Source organism: Camelus ferus, chromosome 18 (genome assembly GCF_009834535.1).
Source record: "Camelus ferus isolate YT-003-E chromosome 18, BCGSAC_Cfer_1.0, whole genome shotgun sequence".
In the NCBI taxonomy this organism is placed as follows: domain Eukaryota; kingdom Metazoa; phylum Chordata; class Mammalia; order Artiodactyla; family Camelidae; genus Camelus; species Camelus ferus.
In genome coordinates, this window is record NC_045713.1 from 35,885,149 (window position 1) to 35,906,294 (window position 21,146).

At 52.7% G+C, this 21,146-nt stretch overlaps 1 protein-coding gene across 5 annotated transcripts in view; it reads left to right on the forward strand.

Annotated features, from left to right (window-relative positions):
• MYH11 (myosin heavy chain 11) overlaps positions 1–21,146 on the forward strand; it is a 106,098-nt gene that overhangs the window by 74,346 nt on the left and 10,606 nt on the right. For all 5 annotated transcript variants that reach the window (XM_032460975.1, XM_032460974.1, XM_014554534.2 and 2 more), the window contains 21 exons: positions 454–568; positions 1,956–2,149; positions 3,477–3,598; positions 3,722–3,791; positions 3,920–4,080; positions 5,408–5,516; positions 7,160–7,291; positions 7,383–7,589; positions 8,537–8,674; positions 9,722–9,845; positions 10,194–10,365; positions 11,989–12,201; positions 13,421–13,565; positions 15,076–15,282; positions 16,719–16,823; positions 16,915–17,067; positions 17,294–17,542; positions 19,285–19,497; positions 19,853–20,065; positions 20,296–20,457; positions 20,797–20,925. In XM_032460975.1, the coding sequence (XP_032316866.1) occupies positions 454–568; positions 1,956–2,149; positions 3,477–3,598; positions 3,722–3,791; positions 3,920–4,080; positions 5,408–5,516; positions 7,160–7,291; positions 7,383–7,589; positions 8,537–8,674; positions 9,722–9,845; positions 10,194–10,365; positions 11,989–12,201; positions 13,421–13,565; positions 15,076–15,282; positions 16,719–16,823; positions 16,915–17,067; positions 17,294–17,542; positions 19,285–19,497; positions 19,853–20,065; positions 20,296–20,457; positions 20,797–20,925 (3,333 nt within the window). The remainder of the gene's footprint in view (positions 1–453; positions 569–1,955; positions 2,150–3,476; positions 3,599–3,721; positions 3,792–3,919; positions 4,081–5,407; positions 5,517–7,159; positions 7,292–7,382; positions 7,590–8,536; positions 8,675–9,721; positions 9,846–10,193; positions 10,366–11,988; positions 12,202–13,420; positions 13,566–15,075; positions 15,283–16,718; positions 16,824–16,914; positions 17,068–17,293; positions 17,543–19,284; positions 19,498–19,852; positions 20,066–20,295; positions 20,458–20,796; positions 20,926–21,146) is intronic.

Consider the following 21,146-nt stretch of genomic DNA (forward strand, 5'->3'; position numbering starts at 1 on the left):
ATAGTCACAATAGTAAAATTAAAAAGAGGTCCCCAAATTTAATTTAAAAGCCAGATTGTTGTCAAGCCTTCGCTGGATGAGAGGAGAACTTTGGGTGCGAGGGGAGGGCATTGGCTACCAGCAAAGCTCTGTGCCTTTTGGAACGTGCAGGCATTGTGCCGGGCTCCGGAGAAAGGAGGCCACCAAAGGAGGCTTACTAGGAGAAGGCAAGGATAGAGAGGAGGCCTTCCCAGCAATGGTCACCATTGGCTGATGCCCTGCTGTGCGCAGGGCCTGTAGAAGTCTTGATCTGTTGATCTCCTCATTGGTGTTTGTGGGTTTCCATCATGGCAGCTATACTATTTCCTCTCTGACCTCAGAAGATCCGGAGGGAAACGGGAGGACTGGGCCCCTGCCCTCCCTTAGTTCATAACTGAAGCAGGAGCACCTGACCGGTGGGATGGTCCTTGGCAGGTGGACTACAATGCGAGCGCCTGGCTGACCAAGAACATGGACCCGCTGAATGACAACGTGACTTCCCTCCTCAACGCCTCCTCGGACAAGTTTATGGCTGACCTGTGGAAGGATGGTAAGGCCCTGCCCCCTGGAGCAGGAGGACCGGACTGAACACCCAGAGTCCTCTGGCCCCATCCAGCTGATCCCATACCTGCTCCCAGGATGGGTGGGGAGAGGGCAGTGTTGGCAGGTGCTGGACACACTCAACCACTTCCTGAGCCCTCCAGCCCCACACCTGGACCCCAGGGAATAGGTCCTGAGTCAGGGCTCAGGCAGTGATGGAGGACATGTCACATCATAGGAGGCATGTTGAGTCAGGGCGCCCCCTTCTGGAGTCAGAAAGCAATAACTGCATTCTCATCTCTGCCACATACCAGCCGTGTGATCTTGGACAAGTCACTTGACTTCCTTAAGCTTCACTGTTCTCATTGGTAAAACCAGGAAAAAAAAAAAAAAACAAACCCCACCACCCCCAGGATTATTGTGAGGGTGAAATTAGATCAGTGGGGCCAGGCTTGAGCATGGACCAGGATCCCCTGGAGGGCTTGTTAGTAAATTCAGGTGATCCCCGGGCCCCATCACCAGAAGCTCTGATTCAGCAGGTCAGGACGGGGCCTGATAATCTGTATTTCTCACCAGTTTCCGGTGGTGCTGATGCTGCTGGTCTGGGGACCACACTTTGTTTCCCTTTGAGAATCAGAGACTAAATAATCCAGGCGAAGTGCTTGGCACCTGCCGGGTCCACAGTAAGGACTTAGTGCGCATCGGCTGCCGTGAGGACTGTCACGGGTGGTGGGCCCTGCTGCCTTGTTCCTGGACCTCAGTGCTCACAGCAGATTTCACTCTTGACACAGAGCCTCAGGCTTGCAGGACTGGCTGCCCTTGCTTTAGGCCTGGGGGGTCAGTTCTGCCAGTGTTTACTGACTGCCAGTCACGTTCCAGGCCCTGGGATGGGGGGGGCAGGGGGTCTGTGTTTTGTTCACATCTATATGCCCAAGGCCTGGCACACAGTAGGCTCTCAATAAATATTTGGTGGTGAATGAAAGACTGAAGGCAGGCGGGGAGTGCTTTACACACCTTACTCGCCTATTCCTGCCCTAGGAGGTAGATGCCGTTATCACCTCCATGTCGTAGACGGAGAAACAGAGGCGCAAAGTGGCGCCAGGGCCATTGGCAAGAGCAGGATTCACTCCCTGGTCTCTGTGACAACGTCAGGGGGCAGTTGTTCTTTCTGTCACTCGGGAGCTGGACCTCCCAAATAGATAATACTTGGAAAGCATCCCTGCTACGCCTCCCTTTACTGATTACTGGAGGGAAGGTGTTGGCTGGCAGAGGAAAGAACTGGGGACCATGCCCACGAGAGGAAGCAGGCGATCTGCGGTCTGGTCCCCTGGCCTGTCATGGGAGTGCAGAGCCCCTGGGTGGGCCAGAGGCTGACGCCACCCTTCACGTGCCCACAGTGGACCGCATCGTGGGGCTGGACCAGATGGCCAAGATGACGGAGAGCTCGCTGCCCAGCTCCTCCAAGACCAAGAAGGGCATGTTCCGTACGGTGGGGCAGCTGTACAAAGAGCAGCTGGGGAAGCTGATGACCACGCTGCGCAACACCACCCCCAACTTCGTGCGCTGCATCATCCCCAACCACGAGAAGAGGGTGAGGCTGCCCGCCTGGCCCCTCAGGTGGTCAGAACGTCCCCCCGGGGCCTCAGCAGGGTCTGCGGGGAAAGGAAGGCTGGCTTGGGCAGAGGGGCAGGAGGAAAGCCCGCCCTCACCCCGAGGGCTCCATCTGACATGGGTGTGAATTGTCCATTTCCCATCCTGGAGGCAAGGGAGAATGCATCCAGAGGCTTGGAGCCCTGGAGCGGCTGCACAGGGTATCACTCATCTATTCATTATTCCAGCTGATATTTACCGAGCTCCACCTGTGCCAGGGGCATGGCATACAGTGCTGGATAAACTGTAGTCCTTGCCTGCAGGTTTCTTACAGTCTAGGGCAAGAATGCTTAGCCGGGGGCAGTCTTCTGTCCTCCCTCCCACTGAAGGGGAAACCTGGCCATGTCTGGAGATGTTTTTAACTGGGAAGGGCTATTACTAGTACCCAGTGCATAGAAGCCAGGGATGCTGCTAAACATCCTACAGGGCACAGGGTGGCCCCCACAGCAGAGAATTATCCAGCCCAAGAGGTCAGTAGTGCTGAGGTTGTGGGAGAGCCATTGGGAGAAGCAGACACATGAGCTGAGAACCGTGATGTAATGCGGTAAATTACGAGAACACAAGACTGGGGGCTCCCAGGGCTCAGAGATGGCTTCTTAGAGAATGTGAACTTGGTGAAGCAGAGGGCAGGGTGGGGAGGGCGTCCTAGGCTGAAGGTCCAGTATAAGCAAAAGCATGGAGGTGAGAAATGAAGGGTCTGGGCAAAGAACCGCTAGTTAGGTGGTTCCATGCTGATGTGTGAGGCAGGGATTGGGGAGAGAGGAGGCTGAGTTGGCAGGCAGGGGCTAGATCATGGAGTTCTCCTTGGGTTGACCAGAGCTTGACCTCCCTTCTGTAGGATGCCACTGGGGGATTTTAAAAGGGATATGTCATGATCAGATCTACATTTTAGAAATTGAGGGGGTGGGGGAGGGGCAGGGTGGGGTGGGAAGGCAGTTGGAGGCTGTTGTGGTTGTCTGGGCAGAAGATGGTGATGAGTGGGTGGCAGTGAGGATGGTGGTGGAGAGAAGTGAGTGGATTGGGAGACATTTAGGAGGTAAGAGCCATAGAGCGGGTGATGGACAGGGAGTGAGGGAGAGAGGGAGGGAGGTGATCAGGAGGAAGCCCCAGGTGATGTTAGGGCCACCAAGTACGAGAGATGGCATCTGAACCCTCTCATCTGTTGCTCCCCTGTGACCTGGCAAGGTGGGCCATCCAGGCCTGAGATTCGGGGCTTACTGCTCCCCAAGACTCCAGCTGCCCACCCAATGTCTTTTCCACCTTTGCAGTCTGGCAAGCTAGATGCCTTTCTGGTGCTGGAGCAGCTGCGGTGCAACGGGGTCTTGGAAGGCATCCGAATCTGCCGGCAGGGCTTCCCCAACAGGATTGTCTTCCAGGAGTTCCGCCAACGGTGAGCGCACTGGGGCCCAGGCACAGGAGGGATGGGGTGGGGCCAGGGGTGAGCAGGCTGGGCGGAGGGACAGATGGACGACAGAGATGATCTCAATCGGTGACTTCTGCCCTGTGTCTCAAGCTACGAGATCCTGGCTGCCAACGCCATCCCCAAAGGCTTCATGGACGGGAAGCAGGCCTGCATCCTGATGGTGAGCCCAGCCCAGCCCCTCCCAGCCTCTGGCGGCACTGCCAGCAGCTGCTCTGGGTGGGACTCTCCTTAACCCCCAGCCAAATGGCTTAACCAAGATGGAACCTCTTATCCTCTTTCCTTCTGCAGATCAAAGCCCTAGAACTCGACCCCAACTTGTACAGGATTGGGCAGAGCAAAATCTTCTTCCGAACCGGGGTCCTGGCCCACCTGGAAGAGGAACGAGACTTAAAGATCACCGATGTCATCATGGCTTTCCAGGCGATGTGTCGTGGCTACCTGGCCAGAAAGTAAACACCCAAACCTTTGCCTCCCCACGAACACAGACCAGAAACACACAATTTCAGGGAGCTTTCTGGCCGCATGTTCTGACTCCCTGATTCTAAGAGTCATCACTGTGATTGAATGGCAGCCTTTTCTTGAGGGGGAAGAGATGCTACCACTTTAAATACATGCACTAGTTATAAGGGCAGGACAGGAAGGAGTTAAGGCCATGGGCTCTGGAAATTTAGACCTAGGTTCTTGTCCTGGTTCCTCTATTTATTTGCTGAAGAACCTCGGGCAAGCTACTCTACCTCTCTGAGCCTTCGGAAAATGAGCATAATCCTTTCTGCCTCATAAAGTTGTATGAGGGGGTCAATGAAATCCTACGTGGAAAGGGTTGACAACAGTGCCTGGTTATCCCGTCAGAAGTGTGAGGATATGATAACGTATCTGAAGAAAGAATATTTGGCCGTATCTATATCCCCACGTCCAAGTGGGATTCATGAGGCAAGGTCTTGGAAGACTTGGTGCCTCCTCTGCTTTGGGAAGTCTGGGGGCTGGGTGAGGGCTAGGGTCCCTCGGTGAAGGTCACACCCCAATCAGGACTGCGGGGGCTGGTGGAGTAGCTCTCTGTCCAGGGCATGTGTTATCAGGAGGTATGGACCACAAGCCCATCTGCAAAGCCCTGACTGTGTCAAGCTGATTCCTTGCCAAGTAGACCCCAAATGGTCAAGGCCAGAGCTGAAGAGCTCTTAGTCCAGGGGTAGACCTGGCCTGTAAAGTTCTCATTGCCACTCCTCCCACTTCCATACTTAACTAGGGCAATTTTATTCTTCAGGTTTACTCAACGTCCAAGGTGGTAGCCACACAGAGGCAAAAGGGTGGGGCTCACTGTTCTGTGGTTTTTCAACCCCAATAGCCCTTAAACGGGAAGGGTGCTGGTCCTGTGTCAGGTTTGGGAGTTTAAAATCCACCTGAGGAAAGGCTTGGTTGTCAGGCACCCAGCCTTGGGGAAGACGTGGCACAGCTGGTGGTGTGTAGGGTGCCTCTAAGGAAGGGGGTAGCATAGATTGATTTCCGGACCACAGATCTGAATCCAGGGCATTTGTCCACTGAGAAAGGCTCTGGCCTGCAGATGATATCCTGGTACTGATGCTCAGAGCTTCCCGAAGAATCTGAGCTGGAGAAGCTGGAGAGAACGGGGGAGGTCCTTGCGCTAGTCGCAAAATCACCAGCCAAACAGACGCATCCCGCTTTCAGCAGCTGCTGGACGGGGTGCTGTGAGAGCACAGTGAGCTCTGTGTGGCCGACCAGGACCAGGTCTTCCCACAGCTCCCTCTTTCCTCTCCCCAGGGCCTTTGCCAAGAGGCAGCAGCAGCTGACGGCCATGAAGGTGATTCAGAGGAACTGTGCTGCCTACCTCAAGCTGCGGAACTGGCAGTGGTGGCGGCTCTTCACCAAAGTGAGTGCCTTTACCCCCCATCCCGTCTTGGGTCTTCCCTGGTACGCTGCAGATGTGGGCCTGGAGATGGTTGACAGCAGGTGTGCAACTGAGGATTCAAACCAGACCTCGCCTGCTGGCCATTTTCCAGGCCCGAGAAGGGCGCCCCCCTCTTTGGGATATGGATGACAGCCATGACCTTAACACGGATCCAGAGCCTTCCCATCTCTACCAGGACCCCTCCTGTTGCCCATTCACACCCTACCCACTTCCTTCCATAGCCCCTGGCAAGCACTCATCTTCTCCATTTCTATAATTTTTGTCATCTCAAGAATGTTATATACATGGGGTCACCCAGTATGTTACGTTTTGAGATGGGCTCTGTCCCCAAAGCATCCTTCTCTGGATATCCCTCCATCCAGCTTGTTGTGTGTACCCCTTGTTCATTTCTCTAGGTGTAACTTGTTCTTGCAGCGTTGCTGGCTGCCCTGAGCCAGCTGCACAAAGATGTGCTCTGTTGGGATAGACACCACCTCCTCTTAGGTGCCCCGCAGTGTGTACACCGGCACAACTTTACATTTTTATTGAGCAACTCTTTACTGAGTGCCCACTGTGCACCAGGCGCATTTGCGGTGCTGGGGATACCCTGGCCTCCTGAATATTCTAGCTGAGGGGGGGATCAGATAATAGGTGATCACAGGAACCGGTACCTCATGGCAGACGAGGGTAAGTGCAGGAAGGAAGGCACAGTGTGTTTGCCAGGGGTTCCCTAGTGCCAGGCGGGGCTTGAACACGAAGAGTTAGGAGTCAGCCGGGTGAAGAGCAGGGAGGGGAAGCTGCTTTTTGGAAATGTGCATCTCCACCGACCCAACTTCTGGAAAGCTCTCCTAAGAAAACCATCAGAAATCTTTAAAAATCAAGAAGTAAGGGCATTCTCTGTGCCTTATTTACAACAGTAAAATTTCAACACCCAGCCCTGGCGGACTGATGAAGGATGGCTCATCTGCCAATGGGATACTTTTCAAGTGTTAAAAATGATGGTTAGCTAAAGATCAAGTTGTAAAAACGACGGAACACCATGGGTGTGATGATTATCTTACTGTTTTTGGTAATAACAGCAGCACGAAACACCGGGCAGCATGATCTCAGGTATATTTTTTTAAGGTGTAGGAAAAAAGGCTAGAAGGGAATGCTGGCCAATAATGACTTTGGGGAGGTAGGGTGTGGGGGATTTTTTTTTTCTTTTCTTTTCTCTTCGGAAGAAAACCTATCGGCTTGTCAGCAGTGGTGCTTTCTCAGGACAGGACTAAATTGAGGGAGGGGAGACTTTCTCCTTTCACTTTGCACTTTTCCGTGGTTCTAATTTAGGATTTCTCAACCTCGGTGCTGTGGGTATCTGGAGATGGATAATGCTGTGTTGTGGGGGCTGTCGAGTGCATTCTAAAATTTTAGTAGCATCCCTGGCTTTTATCCACTAGATGCCAGGAACATCCCCCACCCCAGTCATTACAGCTAAAACTGTCCCCAGAAATTGCCAAATGTCCCCTTAGGGGCTGCGGGGTTGGGTAAAATTGTCCCTGGCTGAGAATCACTGATGTCATTTATGACAAGAGTATATCCCTTGTGCCATGAAAACAAGTGATGGGCTGATCCCGTGTGTGCAGGTGAAGCCCCTGCTGCAGGTGACACGGCAGGAGGAGGAGATGCAGGCCAAGGAGGATGAGCTGCAGAAGACCAAGGAGCGGCAGCTGAAGGCAGAGAGCGAGCTCAAGGAGCTGGAGCAGAAACACTCACAGGTAGCAGGCCGGGGGCATGGCTGGGGCTGTGGAGGCCTGGACGCCTGCTCCTGTGGGGCTCACTGGCCGTCTCCCCACCCTCGATGTGCAGCTGGCCGAGGAGAAGAACCTGCTGCAGGAGCAGCTGCAGGCAGAGACGGAGCTGTACGCTGAGGCCGAGGAGATGCGGGTCCGGCTGGCGGCCAAGAAGCAGGAGCTGGAGGAGATCCTGCATGAGATGGAGGCCCGCCTGGAGGAGGAGGAAGACCGGGGCCAGCAGCTGCAGGCAGAAAGGAAGAAGATGGCCCAGCAGATGCTGGTAAGGCATTGCAGAGGCTGCCCTTGGTGGAGACCAAATCATTTGGCCCTCACAGCTGGCCTGTGAGGTGCATCTGATGATATGTGTTCCCACCAGACAGAGAAAGAGACTAAGGCTTGGAGAGGAATGGCCATCTGCCCACTCTGTTCTCCTGCCCTGCCTTTCATGTGCAAATACCTTTTCTCACAATAGCAACCCTGTGTGAGGCGTAATTGAGTTAGTAAGCCATTGTTGCAGAACAGAGCACCCCAGGACTTAGCAGCTTGGAATAATAAACATTTATCTCACACAGTTATGCATTTGAGAGTGGCTTAGCTGGGTGGTTCTGGCTTAGAGCCTCTCAGAATGTCACAGTCAGAATGTCGGCTGGGGCTGCAGTTATCTGAAGGCTTGACTGGGGCTGGAGCACCCATGTCCCCGTGGCTCACTCACATGGCTGTTGGCAGGAGGCCTCCTCAGTTCCTCACTCTGTGGGCTTCTCCATGGGGCTGCTTGAGTGCCCTCACAGCATGGTGGCTGGCTTCCCCCGGATGGAGTGAATCAAGAGAGAGAACAGGGGAGAACGCCCAATGCCTTTTACAGCCTGATGTCTGACTTACACTCCATCACTTCCTCTTGATTTTATTTGTTAGGAGCAAGACACTAAGTCTGGCTGACACTCAAAGGGAGAAGAATTAGGCTCCACCTCTTGCAGGGACGAATATCAAAGAACTTGTGGACATATTTTAAAACCACCATGGTATCTACTGTCCCCATTTTACAGATGAGGAGACTGAGGTTCCCTGAAGCAAAGTGGCTCACTCAAACCTTTTATTTCCAATGAAAGGAGATTGCAGAGCCCTGGGGGACATCAGGTCCAGCCTCAGGATTAAATTGGTCCCCAGAGCTCCAGGAGAGTGACTTTGTTTTAAGGAAGGCTGTGATTCTTTTCCTTCCTCCCACAAAAGGACCTGGAAGAACAGCTGGAGGAAGAGGAAGCTGCGAGGCAAAAGCTACAACTTGAGAAGGTCACGGCTGAGGCCAAGATCAAGAAACTGGAGGATGATATCCTGGTCATGGACGATCAGAACAATAAACTGTCAAAAGTGAGCGGGGGTTGAACACCTTTGTTAAAATGGCAGGCTCATCAGGGCTGAGGACTCCAGATACTTTCCCTTTTTTTAGCCAGATACAAGGTACCGAAGGCTGAGCAAATGGTTACCTCTGGCATTAATGTGGTGGCCTCGTGACTGCTGTCTGGATGCAGGTGTGCCGTGGAGAGGGTCCCTGGTGGTCCCACCAGCACCAGGGCTGCCACAGAGCAAATCTCATAAACACCATGACCAATGGAACCCCCAAGTTGTGCAAAGGCAGGCAGGCTAGGTGCCTGAGATTCAGGGGTCACTCCCACATTCTCACAGACCACTTTCACTTAGCAATAGGGGGACCAGCTGTCTTGGGACTGAGGGATTTCTGGGATGTGGGACTTTCAGCCCCCAAACCAGAAAAATCCCAGTGCAAACCAGAATGAGTAGGTCACCCTAGTCAGTAACCTCTAAGCAGCCCCAGTGAGGGCAGGCTACCTTTAGTCCTTTGAGCTGGATGTCAGCTGCACACTGAATGTGAGCCAGGCCCTGTGTCTGAGGAGGACAGTGTCCTCTTGGGGCTTATATTCTAGTGAAAAAGCAAGTAGGAAATCATACACACAACCATTAATTGCCATTGTGATCAGGGTTCTGAAGGAGGTGTTCACCATCTTTTAAGAGCAGAGCACTAGGGGATGGAGGTGGGGGATTCACAGAAGGCTTCCTGGAGGAAGTGACATTTAAGTGGAACCTGAAGAGTGAGGGGCAGTCAAAGGGAGATGGGGTGGAGGCACATCCCAGGCAGATAGTCCCATCTGTGCAAGAGCCCCGAGGTGCGGAGGAGCCAGCCTGTGTGTAGGAAAGAGGGCCTGGGACATGAATGCCAGAGGTGGGGAGTGGCCAATCTTTGGGGATTATTATTGTTAAGAAACTTCTCTTTTCCCATTTAAATGGGAATAATATGGGTTTTCCTTTCAACTGTTGATTTGGAAATTACTAACAGTGAAATGTAGAACCTGAAGAAAAGGAAAAAACGAACAATATTTCTTTTTCTTTCCCCCCAAAAAGGAGCGAAAACTTCTTGAAGAGAGGATTAGTGACTTAACAACAAATCTTGCAGAAGAGGAAGAAAAAGCCAAAAATCTTACGAAGCTGAAAAACAAGCACGAATCTATGATTTCAGAACTGGAAGGTAGAACGGCTACCCAGGGAGACTTTGAGTGGATATTTTAAAACTGGGAAAATCAGAGAGGAAATTTAAAAACAGCAGGTTATTGCAAGAGAGGGCCAACCCTGTCCAGGCTGCCACTCATCCTTGGTGAACACACACATTAATTCTAGAAGGTGCCTGTCACCAGGACTGACTTTCCTTCCACAAGACAGTGGCGTGAGCGGGTCAGTTACCAGCGAGTGTGTATGTGTGTGTGTGTGAGTTTCATGTTTGTGAATTTCCTTGTGTGAAATGCCTGAGGGAAAGGCTGGTCCTCCAGGGGTCTTTCTGGTAGTGTCCACCTCCTGAAGGGCCCTGGCTTTGTCGTAGTGCGGCTGAAGAAGGAGGAGAAGAGCCGGCAGGAGCTGGAGAAGCTGAAACGGAAGATGGACGGTGAGGCCAGCGACTTACACGAGCAGATCGCAGAGCTGCAGGCACAGATCGCCGAGCTCAAGATGCAGCTGGCCAAGAAGGAGGAGGAGCTGCAGGCGGCCCTGAGCAGGTAGAGGCGGGCAAGGCCTGTCCTGTGTGTTCACATGCCCTGAGGGTCCCTGATGATGGGCAGGGGGACCCCAGTCTTCCTCCTCCTCCAGGCAGGCCTCCATCTCCTGCGAGGTGGCCTGGCCTGCTGGCACCTCCAGAACCTCTGCTTTGATTTTCTTTTCTTCCCTCCAAACTCATCCTCTCTGCTCCCCTGCTCCCAGCATGTCTGCCTCTTGGGTGCCCAGCCTTTGTTGTCTATACCCTGGTTCCGGATTCCTGGTTGCACACAGAGTTAGTTCCATTAGCATATTAAACACCATGTGTCTGAGGCTGGGAGGTCCCTCCTATGCCCGCCCCCTCTGTCTAAGGTCCCTCTTTTTGTGAATGCCAGTCTCCTCCCTAGTGTCTGCCCACTTCTCTTCCCTGCGCAGTGTGCAGCAGCCCTCGGATTCGGGCCGTCCTGTGAGATGTGCCCCACACCTGTTCCTCTGTGCCCCTCTTCTCCCAGCTCTTAGCTGGGCTCACTCTAAGGGCCTCCCCCTGGGGCTACTGCAACAGCAACTAATGGTTATTTACTTGCTCACCGTATGCTAAGCTCTCTTCAAGCAGTATCTTTGCAGACACCTGGCCAGGTGTCTGCTGTTACCTCCACTCACTGAGGTGGGAGGCAAAGGGACAGTGACAGTCACCCGGCTTTTAAGAGGTAGAGCTGGGATTTGCTTCCTGATTGATCTCCTGGCCAGCTCTCTCAGCCCATTTGTGCCACATGCCAGTGCTCAGGTGATGGACCAAAGACATCACTCAAGTTGTGAACGTGCTCAGAAAACTTTGCTGGCTTGTGCAGGAAAAGCCAGGTTCCTCAGCCTGGCCCTCACAGCCACCCGCCCTCCACAGTCTGACCCTAACCTAACCGGTTAGCTTCCTCCCTTGCTGCTGCCCATTCACAAGTACAGTAAATATAAGAGCCCGCCTTGCCTCACCCTGCAGAGTTCCACCTTGTACCGTCCCTCATACCAATCCCTTTCCATCCATTGTGGACAAAACCGGAGGCAGCCCCACCATGGTCAGGAGGGAGCTCCCTTCCGTGACATTCAGGCAGTGCCTCCCCCATCCACTCTGACCCACAGTCACTCCCTCCCCTGGTTTTAAAATCCCCCCAGGCAGTGTCTGGCCAAACGCTTTGCATGCAACAGAACTCAAGACACTGAGCAAATGGAAGAAGGAATGAACCAGTAGTTGCCAGGGAAGAATGATTGTCTAGCATTCAGAAAGCATCTATTAGGCTCCTACTGTGGACAAGGCACTCTGCTAGTCTAGGACCAGTGCCTTGCATTGTGTCTCTCTGTCTCTGCCTCTCTCTGTCTCTGCCTCTCTCTTTCTCACACATACACACACTTACATGCCTGTGCAACATGTCTTGCTTTTTTACATCAGACCTTGGAACTCGCGTCCTACATAAATCTCCAAGCAGTCCAGCCTAGCAAGGAGTCTGCCATGTGTCTTGGGACACAGTTGAACATGTTTTCACATCTATGGAACACAAATGGCTGGTTCCAGAAAACCACTTTTGGCCACATTGCGGGATGCACTGTAGGGGGCCCGGGACCCCAGGGTCTTAATTCTAGCGACCTGTCTCTGGCAGGCTTGACGATGAGATCGCTCAGAAGAACAACGCCCTGAAGAAGATTCGCGAGCTGGAGGGTCACATCTCCGACCTCCAGGAGGACTTGGACTCAGAACGGGCCGCGAGGAACAAGGCTGAGAAGCAGAAACGGGACCTGGGGGAGGAGCTGGAGGCGCTGAAGACAGAGCTGGAGGACACGCTGGACAGCACGGCCACCCAACAGGAGCTCAGGTGAGAGGGTGGCCCTGCTGTCCCGCCGCACCGAAGGGATGGATGGTGGAGAAGGAGCAAACCTGAGCAAATCCTGAGTCACAGGGTTCTTCAGGCCCGACATGTACTGTCCTGATTGCGTTTGGCTTTAACTCATAGAAGCGTGTTTATTTTCAATCTTATTTTGCATCATAACAGGAGGACATATTCAATAAAAATGATTTGGAAACTATAGAGTTAGATACTAAAAACATCACCCGCAGTCCCACCACAGTTGACATTCTGGGGAATTTCATTCCTGACTTTTTCCTGTGTGTACTTAGTGTGCATAATAAGTAAATCCCCAACATCCAGTCTCCAATTGTGTGTGAATAACTTGTGTTAAATTTTTAAAATAATATTGAACAGATGGCTCTTTGATTGGAGAGTCACTGCTGGCTGGCGGACAGACAATAGCAACCAAAAACCCAAACCAAAACAAAACCCACCACAAAAAAATGGGTCTCCTGCTAGATAATGAATGCTGCCTTTAGTGAAATAGGTCATTTATTCATTCAACAAATACACCAATGTATTTTGAGAGCGCCCTGTGTCAAGTACTGTGCTAGCATTGGAATTTATTTCCCACATTTCGGGTTTCGGCTGTATCACTTACCTGGGCCTAGAAGCCAGCACAGTATCCTGCTCCCTTCCCTCTGGCCCAGTGCAGGGGCTCTGAGTCAGACTATCTGGGTTCAAATTCTTGCTCTGTCACACAATGGTTTTAACACCTTGGGCAAGCTGCTTACTCTTTCTTAGCCTTCGTTTTCTCATCTGTAAAATGGAAATAACAATATACTTGCCTCTTAGGGTTGCTCTGAATATTTATATGAGATGGTATATACCCAGAACTTAGGCCAGGGCCTGGCATATAGTGCATGCTCGGCAAATAAGAGCTAACGTTCATATGTGCAGAAAATTTTGCAATTCGCTTTGCAAACCTTCCATTATCATTTGTTGGATTTTGTGTATTTGTTTGCCGGTCCTGGGAGATTCTGGACAGGTAGCAATGCTCCTCGTTTTGCAGCTGAGGAGATTCCAGGTCCAGGGAGGGTAGGTCACTCACCGAGAACACACAGCCAGGGAGGGGGTGGTGATGGAGACTTCAGGGTCCTGGGAAAGCTCTCGTTCTCTGTGCAGCACTGTCTGAGGTGAACTGCCGTCTCCCCCTGCTGCCACCTACTGTGCTCTTCCCACCCAGAGCCAAGAGGGAGCAGGAGGTGACGATGCTGAAGAAGGCCCTGGACGAGGAGACGCGGTCCCATGAGGCCCAGGTGCAGGAGATGAGGCAGAAGCACACACAGGTTGTGGAGGAGCTCACTGAGCAGCTGGAGCAGTTCAAGAGGGTGAGTTGCAACGCCTTTTTTGTGATAACAAAATAAAAAGAGCAATATGTCAACAGCTTCAAAGAACTACATATCAGGGACCTTACTAAGACCAATTACGAGCTATAATGTCTCTAAGGAGTGATAGCAGCCTGCGTTTATTAAGTGCTTACTGCACACTGTCGAGTCATCTTTACAACCACCCTATGGGATATGGACAAGCCCATTTTACACACGAAGAAACTGAGGTCCAGAGCACCTAGAGGTCACACAGCTAGTCAGTCTTTCTTTGGAAAGAGCTGCTCGCACCACCAGCTGACAGCATCCGTTTCTGACCTGCGCAAAGCAGGAGCGGGCTGGGAAGGCCGGCCCACCATCTCAGGAGCACTGAAAAGGAGGGCTGTCTGTGTTTTACCTCTGAGCACTTTTCAGATTGTTGGGGAAAACTGGTGACATCATTCCTACCTTGGCTTCCTTTACACATGGGTAGTTTTGTCACTGTTCTGGAAAAAAGGGTTTAGGGGAGTCCAGATCCCATGAGGTCCCCCAGGGCCCTTGCTTATCCGCATGCACTGCTACCCTAAGAGGCACTTTGTCCCTGTCCGAGGTCCCAGCAGTGCTTAGTCATGCCTGGGACAGAGGAATGGCCTCTGAGGCTGCCTGGGCACTGCATAGCACCTTCCTGGGGGCTGAGGAGGAGCCGAATGCTGTTTCCTCTGCTCTTGGGACCCACACGCTTCTCTCTTGCTTGTTTCTGCCTCCCTACAGCCCTGGGAGAAGCCTCCTCCTTTTGCATGCTTCTTCCCAAAACATGGTTTTTTTCTTAGGGAAACACACGTGCCTACAGTAGCTGGTTAGGTAAAATAACTTCCTCTTAACTTTCACAGAAAGAGCAGTGTACATTTGATGATTAATGTGATGGGCAGTAGGGAGTGGTGGTGACTGGGGCCAAGTGGAGCCTGACTGCCCCATTTACAGGGCCAGCTGCTACGCAGGTCCAGCTGATTGTTGCCTTGGAGGAGGGAAAGACCCCTGTTTCCAGATCTTTAGTTTGTTTTTTGAAAGTCAGAATTATTGAGGTGCATGCAGTAAAATTCAGCAATTTTCAGTGTATATAGGTCAATGAATTTTGACAAATGTATTCATTAGGGAAACCACCACCCAGTCTTGATATGGAACATGAGATTTTCTAAAAAAGAAGCCTGGGAATCCAGATTTTTATGTGATGTTTCTTTATTAAAGTGTTAGAAGGCACTGCATGGATCAAACAGAACATGATGGCAGGTTGGCTGTAGCCCAGGGGATGCCAGTTTGTAACTTCTGAGCTTTCAGAAAACAGAATCCAAAAAGTCTCACTGGTGATTATGTGTCCCTTCCCTGAGGTGGGGAGCACAGGTCCCCAGACCTACCCCGAGGGAGGGAAAGGAAAGAGGAAGACTCCCCAACAACGTAGGTCCGTATCTTAAAACGCTCTCCCAGCCACAGCTATAATGCCTTCTTCCCCCCCCCCCCCCCCCGTTTCTCTGGCCAGGCCAAGGCCAACCTGGAAAAGAACAAGCAGACGCTGGAGAAGGAGAATGCGGACCTGTCCGGGGAGCTGCGGGTCCTGAGCCAGGCCAAGCAGGAGGTGGAGCACAAGAAGAAGAAGCTGGAGGTGCAGCTGCAGGAGCTGCAGTCCAAGTGCAGCGATGGGGAGCGGGCCCGGGCCGAGCTCAACGACAAGGTCCACAAGCTGCAGGTGAGGCGGGTGTCGCTGGGACCGACCCTGGGAGGGACGGAGCTCCTCCAGCCAACTGAAGCCTCTTGCGCTGCAGAGCCAGTCTGTTTCCTCTAGTTACATTCCACGGGGAGATGAGATGGTTGCCCTGTTCAATTTAATATTTCAAAACCCTCATCTGTTCATTCAATGAGTATTTGAGTGCCTGCTGTATGCCAGGCACTGTGTTTAATCCTGAGATACAATGTAAGGAAGAAGACAGACCCTGTGCCTGCCCTAGGAAGACTCCAGCCTAGGGGAGAGAAAGACATTAATAACCACACAAATGAATGTCAAATGATGCTGGAAAGGGGAGGCTAATCCAATAAATGTAAATATATGGGGGCCTGGCCTGCAGGAGGAGGAATCAGGAAAGGCTTTCCTAAGATGGACATGTAGTCTGACAGATAAGTAGAAGTCTATCTACTTACAGGCAGAGGGAACAGCATGTGCAAAGGCTCAGTGGTATGTGGGAAATTAGAAGCGATCATGTAAGGCAAGCAGAGCTACAGCGTCAAGTTGGGAAGGGAAGTGTGGCACAAAATGGGACTGGTGAGGTAGGTTATGGCCAGAGGACAGAGGGCCTTCAAGGCCCTATTTCTGGTCTCTACTCTGAGTGATGGGAAACCACTGATGGGTTTTAAGCTGAAGAATGATGTGGCCTGTTTGTCTTTGGTTTTAATTAGCTTTGAATAGCCAAATGTGTCTTTCCTTTCACGGAATATTTTTGATAAATATTTAATGTGCTTACAGCCTGGGATGAGGGACAGGGAAGCATTAAGTATGAATTTCTCACATCCAGGTGAGCGCAGGGGTTTTGCTATCCCAGTACAAGCAATGTCCCGGAGGAGTGGGGTCACGATCATTGATAGCCTCATTGTAAATGGGAAGTGAGCACGGATGGTGAGCTAGTATCTCCAGAAGGAATTGCTCAGAGATACCAGGGCCTGCAGTAAAAGGCAGAGAAAGGCAGAGGGCTTTTACCTTTAGTGTCTGAGTCTTCGGTTTTGCCATAAGGGTCAGTGAAAGGGCAAAGAGTAGGGGTGAGGAAGAGGGGTGGTAGGGGTGGGGCCCTTGGAAGTGGAGGTAACACCTGCAACCTCTTCTCTAGCTTTAGAGGCAGATGCGTCTGAACCATCTCTCAGTGTCTGGACCCTCAGACCTGCTGCTTCATCTCCCCACCTCGGGAGGGATCAGGGCCCAGTCAATAGAGCCTAGGGCTCTAACCGGGTCTTAGAAGCAGAGTTTACAGCCAGGATTTGCAACTTGAGTGACTGTGACCCAGCCCTCTAGCTCAGGGATACTTCTCAATCAGTGGATACCCCAAGGCCCGTCATATGAGTTAAAAGGGCTCTTCCTACTTAACGAGGGTCCTGTTCTAGAGGTCCCGACTAACGGCAGTCTCTCGGCACCCTCAGAATGAAGTGGAGAGTGTCACGGGGATGCTCAACGAGGCGGAGGGGAAGGCCATCAAGCTGGCCAAGGACGTGGCGTCCCTGGGGTCCCAGCTCCAGGACACCCAGGTGGGTATCATGCTGTGTCATCGAGTGGCACCTGGGGTACGACCTTCTTGGGGGTGGGTCCCTGGGACTTCCGCGCATGTCCTTTTCGTAGGAGCTGCTGCAGGAAGAAACCCGGCAGAAGCTCAACGTGTCCACCAAGCTGCGCCAGCTGGAGGATGAGAGGAACAGCCTGCAGGACCAGCTGGATGAGGAGATGGAGGCCAAGCAGAACCTGGAGCGCCACATCTCAACTCTGAATATCCAGGTGCTGGCTGCGTGTCCTCGCTTCTCTGGGCCTGAGCCCTTAAGGGTAGCCTGGGGGCTCTGGTGTGATGACGGGTGAGCGCTGGCGCCAGTGTGCTTGGCTCGCCGGCTTCCCCTGATGTTGCATTTCTTCAACCTTCAGGAGAGTGATTCTCAGGGTGCAGGGGGTAGGGATGGGACTCCCTCACCGCCCTCCTCTCACCCCACCCTGGACACTGCCATTTCAGCTCTCCGATTCGAAGAAGAAGCTGCAGGACTTTGCCAGCACTGTGGAATCCCTGGAAGAGGGCAAGAAGAGGTTCCAGAAGGAAATCGAGGGCCTCACCCAGCAGTACGAAGAGAAGGCAGCTGCTTATGACAAACTGGAAAAGACCAAGAACAGGCTTCAGCAGGAGCTGGACGACCTGGTCGTCGATTTGGACAACCAGCGGCAACTGGTGTCCAACCTGGAAAAGAAGCAGAAGAAGTTTGATCAGGTAGGGGCTGAGGGGCCCTCCGCTCAGTTCACAGACACTGACTGGGGCGCGGGGGGTGGGTCTGCAAAGCAGCCGGTGTGGCTGCTGTGGGTCAGCATCCCCCCCCTGCTCCAGCGGGGGGCGATGGAGGGCTGGCCTGCTTTGGGTGAGACAGGAGGGCTCCTGGGTCAGAATGGGGAGTGCGGCAGGGCCTCGACAGCTGTGACCTTCCAGGTCCCACCACCCTGAGGGCCATCCAGAAACCCAGTCATGCAGTGCTTTCTAGCCCAGATCAGAAACAAGGCTTATTAATTTCATTCACTTAACAAGCATTTATTGAGTGCCTACTGAGAATTCCATTTAGCGTCTACCCTTTGAATACCACTTTCCCCTAACATTTTGTTACAAAGAATTTTGAGCCCACAGCAAAGCTGAATGCCTTGTACAGGGAACACCTGTATCCCCATCACCTGGGTTCGATCACGAACATTGCACCATACAGACTTTATCACACATTTATTTGTAAGGGTGAACTGTCCCTGTCACCTGCATCTCACCTTTTGGATGCATTCCAAAGCAAATTAGACATCTGCTCACTTGCCCCTTGATCCCTCAGCATTGCACATTAACTATGGTTCATTAAAATTTTTTATATAGATTTCATTCTTTGAACTTTTCGGGGGGAGAGGGGACAATTAGCTTATTTATTTATTAAATGGAGGTACTGGAGATTGAACCCAGGACCTCATGCATGCTAAGCATGTGCTCTACCACTGAGCTGTACCCTCCCCCTGCATTCATTTTTAAAAATAATTTTTCTCCCTTTGAGGTAAAATTCCCTACAATGAAATGCATACATTTTAAGTGTACACTCACTGAGTTCTGATAAATACATACACCTGTATGACCCAGACTCCTCTAAATACCAACTTTTCAGGTATTTACTCAGATTTAATAAATATGATTTGGTTTACAAGTGACTCAGGTAGGGGAGGACATAGCTCAGTGGTAGACCATGTGCTTAGCATGCAAGAGGCCTGGGTTCAATCTCCGGTAATGCCCTTAAAAAAAAAACAAAACAAGTGACTTGGGATTTATTCCAAAAATCAATTTTGGGATTGTACTCTGAGGCCCAATGCCTGGGGTGTGGGGGCTCAGTGCCCCTCCCCGACTGGACTCAGTGCCGGGCTTCCGTCACCCATCCCTCCTCTGCGCTGGAGGCTTGTCCTCACTGCTTCCTAATCTGCTGCTTCATTATCTGGTCGAGGGCCTGACGTTGCTTTTTTCTTTTCCTGTCACATCCAGTGGAGAGTGTGTTGACTGCTGTCTGGGAGTCCCTGTTATTTACCTGTCTTTGCTGAATTCAGGCCGTCTGGGTTTTGGATGTGACCACATATACTTTGTCTCTCTGAAGATGAGATTAACGCCTACCGCACTCATAGGGCACTTCTGTGAGGGAGCTACTGTGGCCGTGAAACAACAGAGGAATAACTGGCCTCTGGCAGGATTAAATGTCACTCTGATCTCAGTCGCAGTACGTTCTAACCAGCGTTAGTGATTTCAAAGCACAAAGATGCAGCAGATGCTGGCTCTGCATTAGGGTGACCTAGAAGTTGGTGAGGACTATTGTAAACTGTTTCCACAGACTTACTTCCACCTGCACCAGGATGCATTCAGTGGCTCCTTCCCCGTGTTTGCAGTTAAATGCAGCCAACCCTCGGGCAGGCCTAGAGCTCACCTCTGGGTCTTCTGCTGTGTTGCAGTTGTTAGCCGAGGAGAAAACCATCTCTTCCAAATATGCGGATGAAAGGGACAGAGCCGAGGCGGAAGCCAGGGAGAAGGAAACCAAGGCCTTGTCCCTGGCGCGGGCCCTGGAGGAGGCCTTGGAAGCCAAAGAGGAACTCGAGAGGACCAACAAGATGCTCAAAGCCGAGATGGAGGATCTGGTTAGCTCCAAGGATGATGTGGGCAAGAACGTAAGTCGCTCTTCTTCGTCTCTGCTTGTCCAGGTTTCCCCCACCCACCCTCTCTGCTGTTTTTCAGTCCATGGTCGGGGAGGGGGTGGTTGGCTCTGTGCCTTTTTCACGATAAGCAACCATCAGGAACTGAAGGCACCCTCAGGCTGGTGCAAAGACAGAGCCTGGCTGCCAACAGCACTTGGTGTGGGGCAGGTGGGGTGGGGATCTGAGTCAAGGTTCTGAGGAAGGCTCTGGTCTGGACTCCTGGTCACACATCCTGTGGGTGGCAAAAGCCATCTCCTTGACCTTGATGAACTGCCTGTCACTGGGGTGGCTGGACCATCCTCACAAAGTCAACCCTCATGTAAACAAGGTCCATGAGCTGGAGAAGTCCAAGAGGGCCCTGGAAACCCAGATGGAGGAGATGAAGACCCAGCTGGAAGAGCTAGAGGACGAGCTGCAGGCCACAGAGGACGCCAAGCTGCGGCTCGAGGTCAACATGCAGGCCCTCAAGGGCCAGTTCGAGCGAGATCTCCAGGCCCGGGATGAGCAGAATGAAGAAAAGAGGAGGCAGCTCCAGAGGCAGGTAATCCATCTGGGGGGTGGAAGGGTGGGGGGAAGGGGACATGGGGCGGCCTGCTTCCTTCCTTCCACCGCCACTTCCTGGAGACTCTGATTTCTCACCTGTGAGCACGGGATGAGAAACCCACCTCGCAGGTGGTTGTGCTCACCTGGGCGCTGGGTCAAGGCTGCGGCAGGGGGAAGGGCTCCGAGGGGCGGTCCTGCCCCCCAGCGCACGTCCCTCTCCTCGCTCAGCTTCACGAGTACGAGACGGAACTGGAAAACGAGAGAAAGCAGCGTGCCCTGGCAGCTGCGGCCAAGAAGAAGCTGGAGGTGGATCTGAAAGACCTGGAGCTGCAGGCCGACTCGGCCATCAAGGGGAGGGAGGAAGCCATCAAGCAGCTTCGAAAACTGCAGGTGGGTGATGCCCTGAGAGCGCGGCGAGGGAAGTCGGGTCAGCAGCAGGCCTCCCTTGGTCGCTGCTGCCTGTTCTACACCATTTAGCTTTTGGTGGCTGTTTCCAGCCCTGGGTGGGGCACTGTCATCGGGCATTTGGCCGCAGCCCTCAGGTCACATCACCATGCCTTAGGTCGGCTGAGCCCAGCTAGAATGGTGCCCCCAAGCAGCCACCTGGCCACCTGAGGCTGAGGGCTCTGTGGTTACGTGGGAAATTCCAGGTGTTGGCACAGAAAGGCAATCTGAGCAGCAGGTCTCAGTAAGGACCTCCTGGCTTGTCCCTCCTGTTGACTCACGCAGGCTCAGATGAAGGACTTCCAGAGAGAGCTGGAAGACGCCCGTGCCTCCAGGGAGGAGATCTTTGCCACGGCCAAAGAGAACGAGAAGAAAGCCAAGAGCTTGGAAGCAGAGCTCATGCAGTTGCAGGAGGTGAAGACTTCTCCTGGCTCTGAGAGCCCTGGTGGGGAGACTGTGGTAGCAGCCCTGGGCACCCAGGCTTGTGCACCCTAGTCCAGCATCCCACATGGGTGGACCCCGTAGCGAGGGCAGGGAGAGACACGGGGTTTTCTCCATGATGTATCTGCAGGCCTCCCCCTGGGCTCAGAGGAGGCAGAGCCACTGTCAAGGGTGGCCGTGGAGACTGCTGGGGG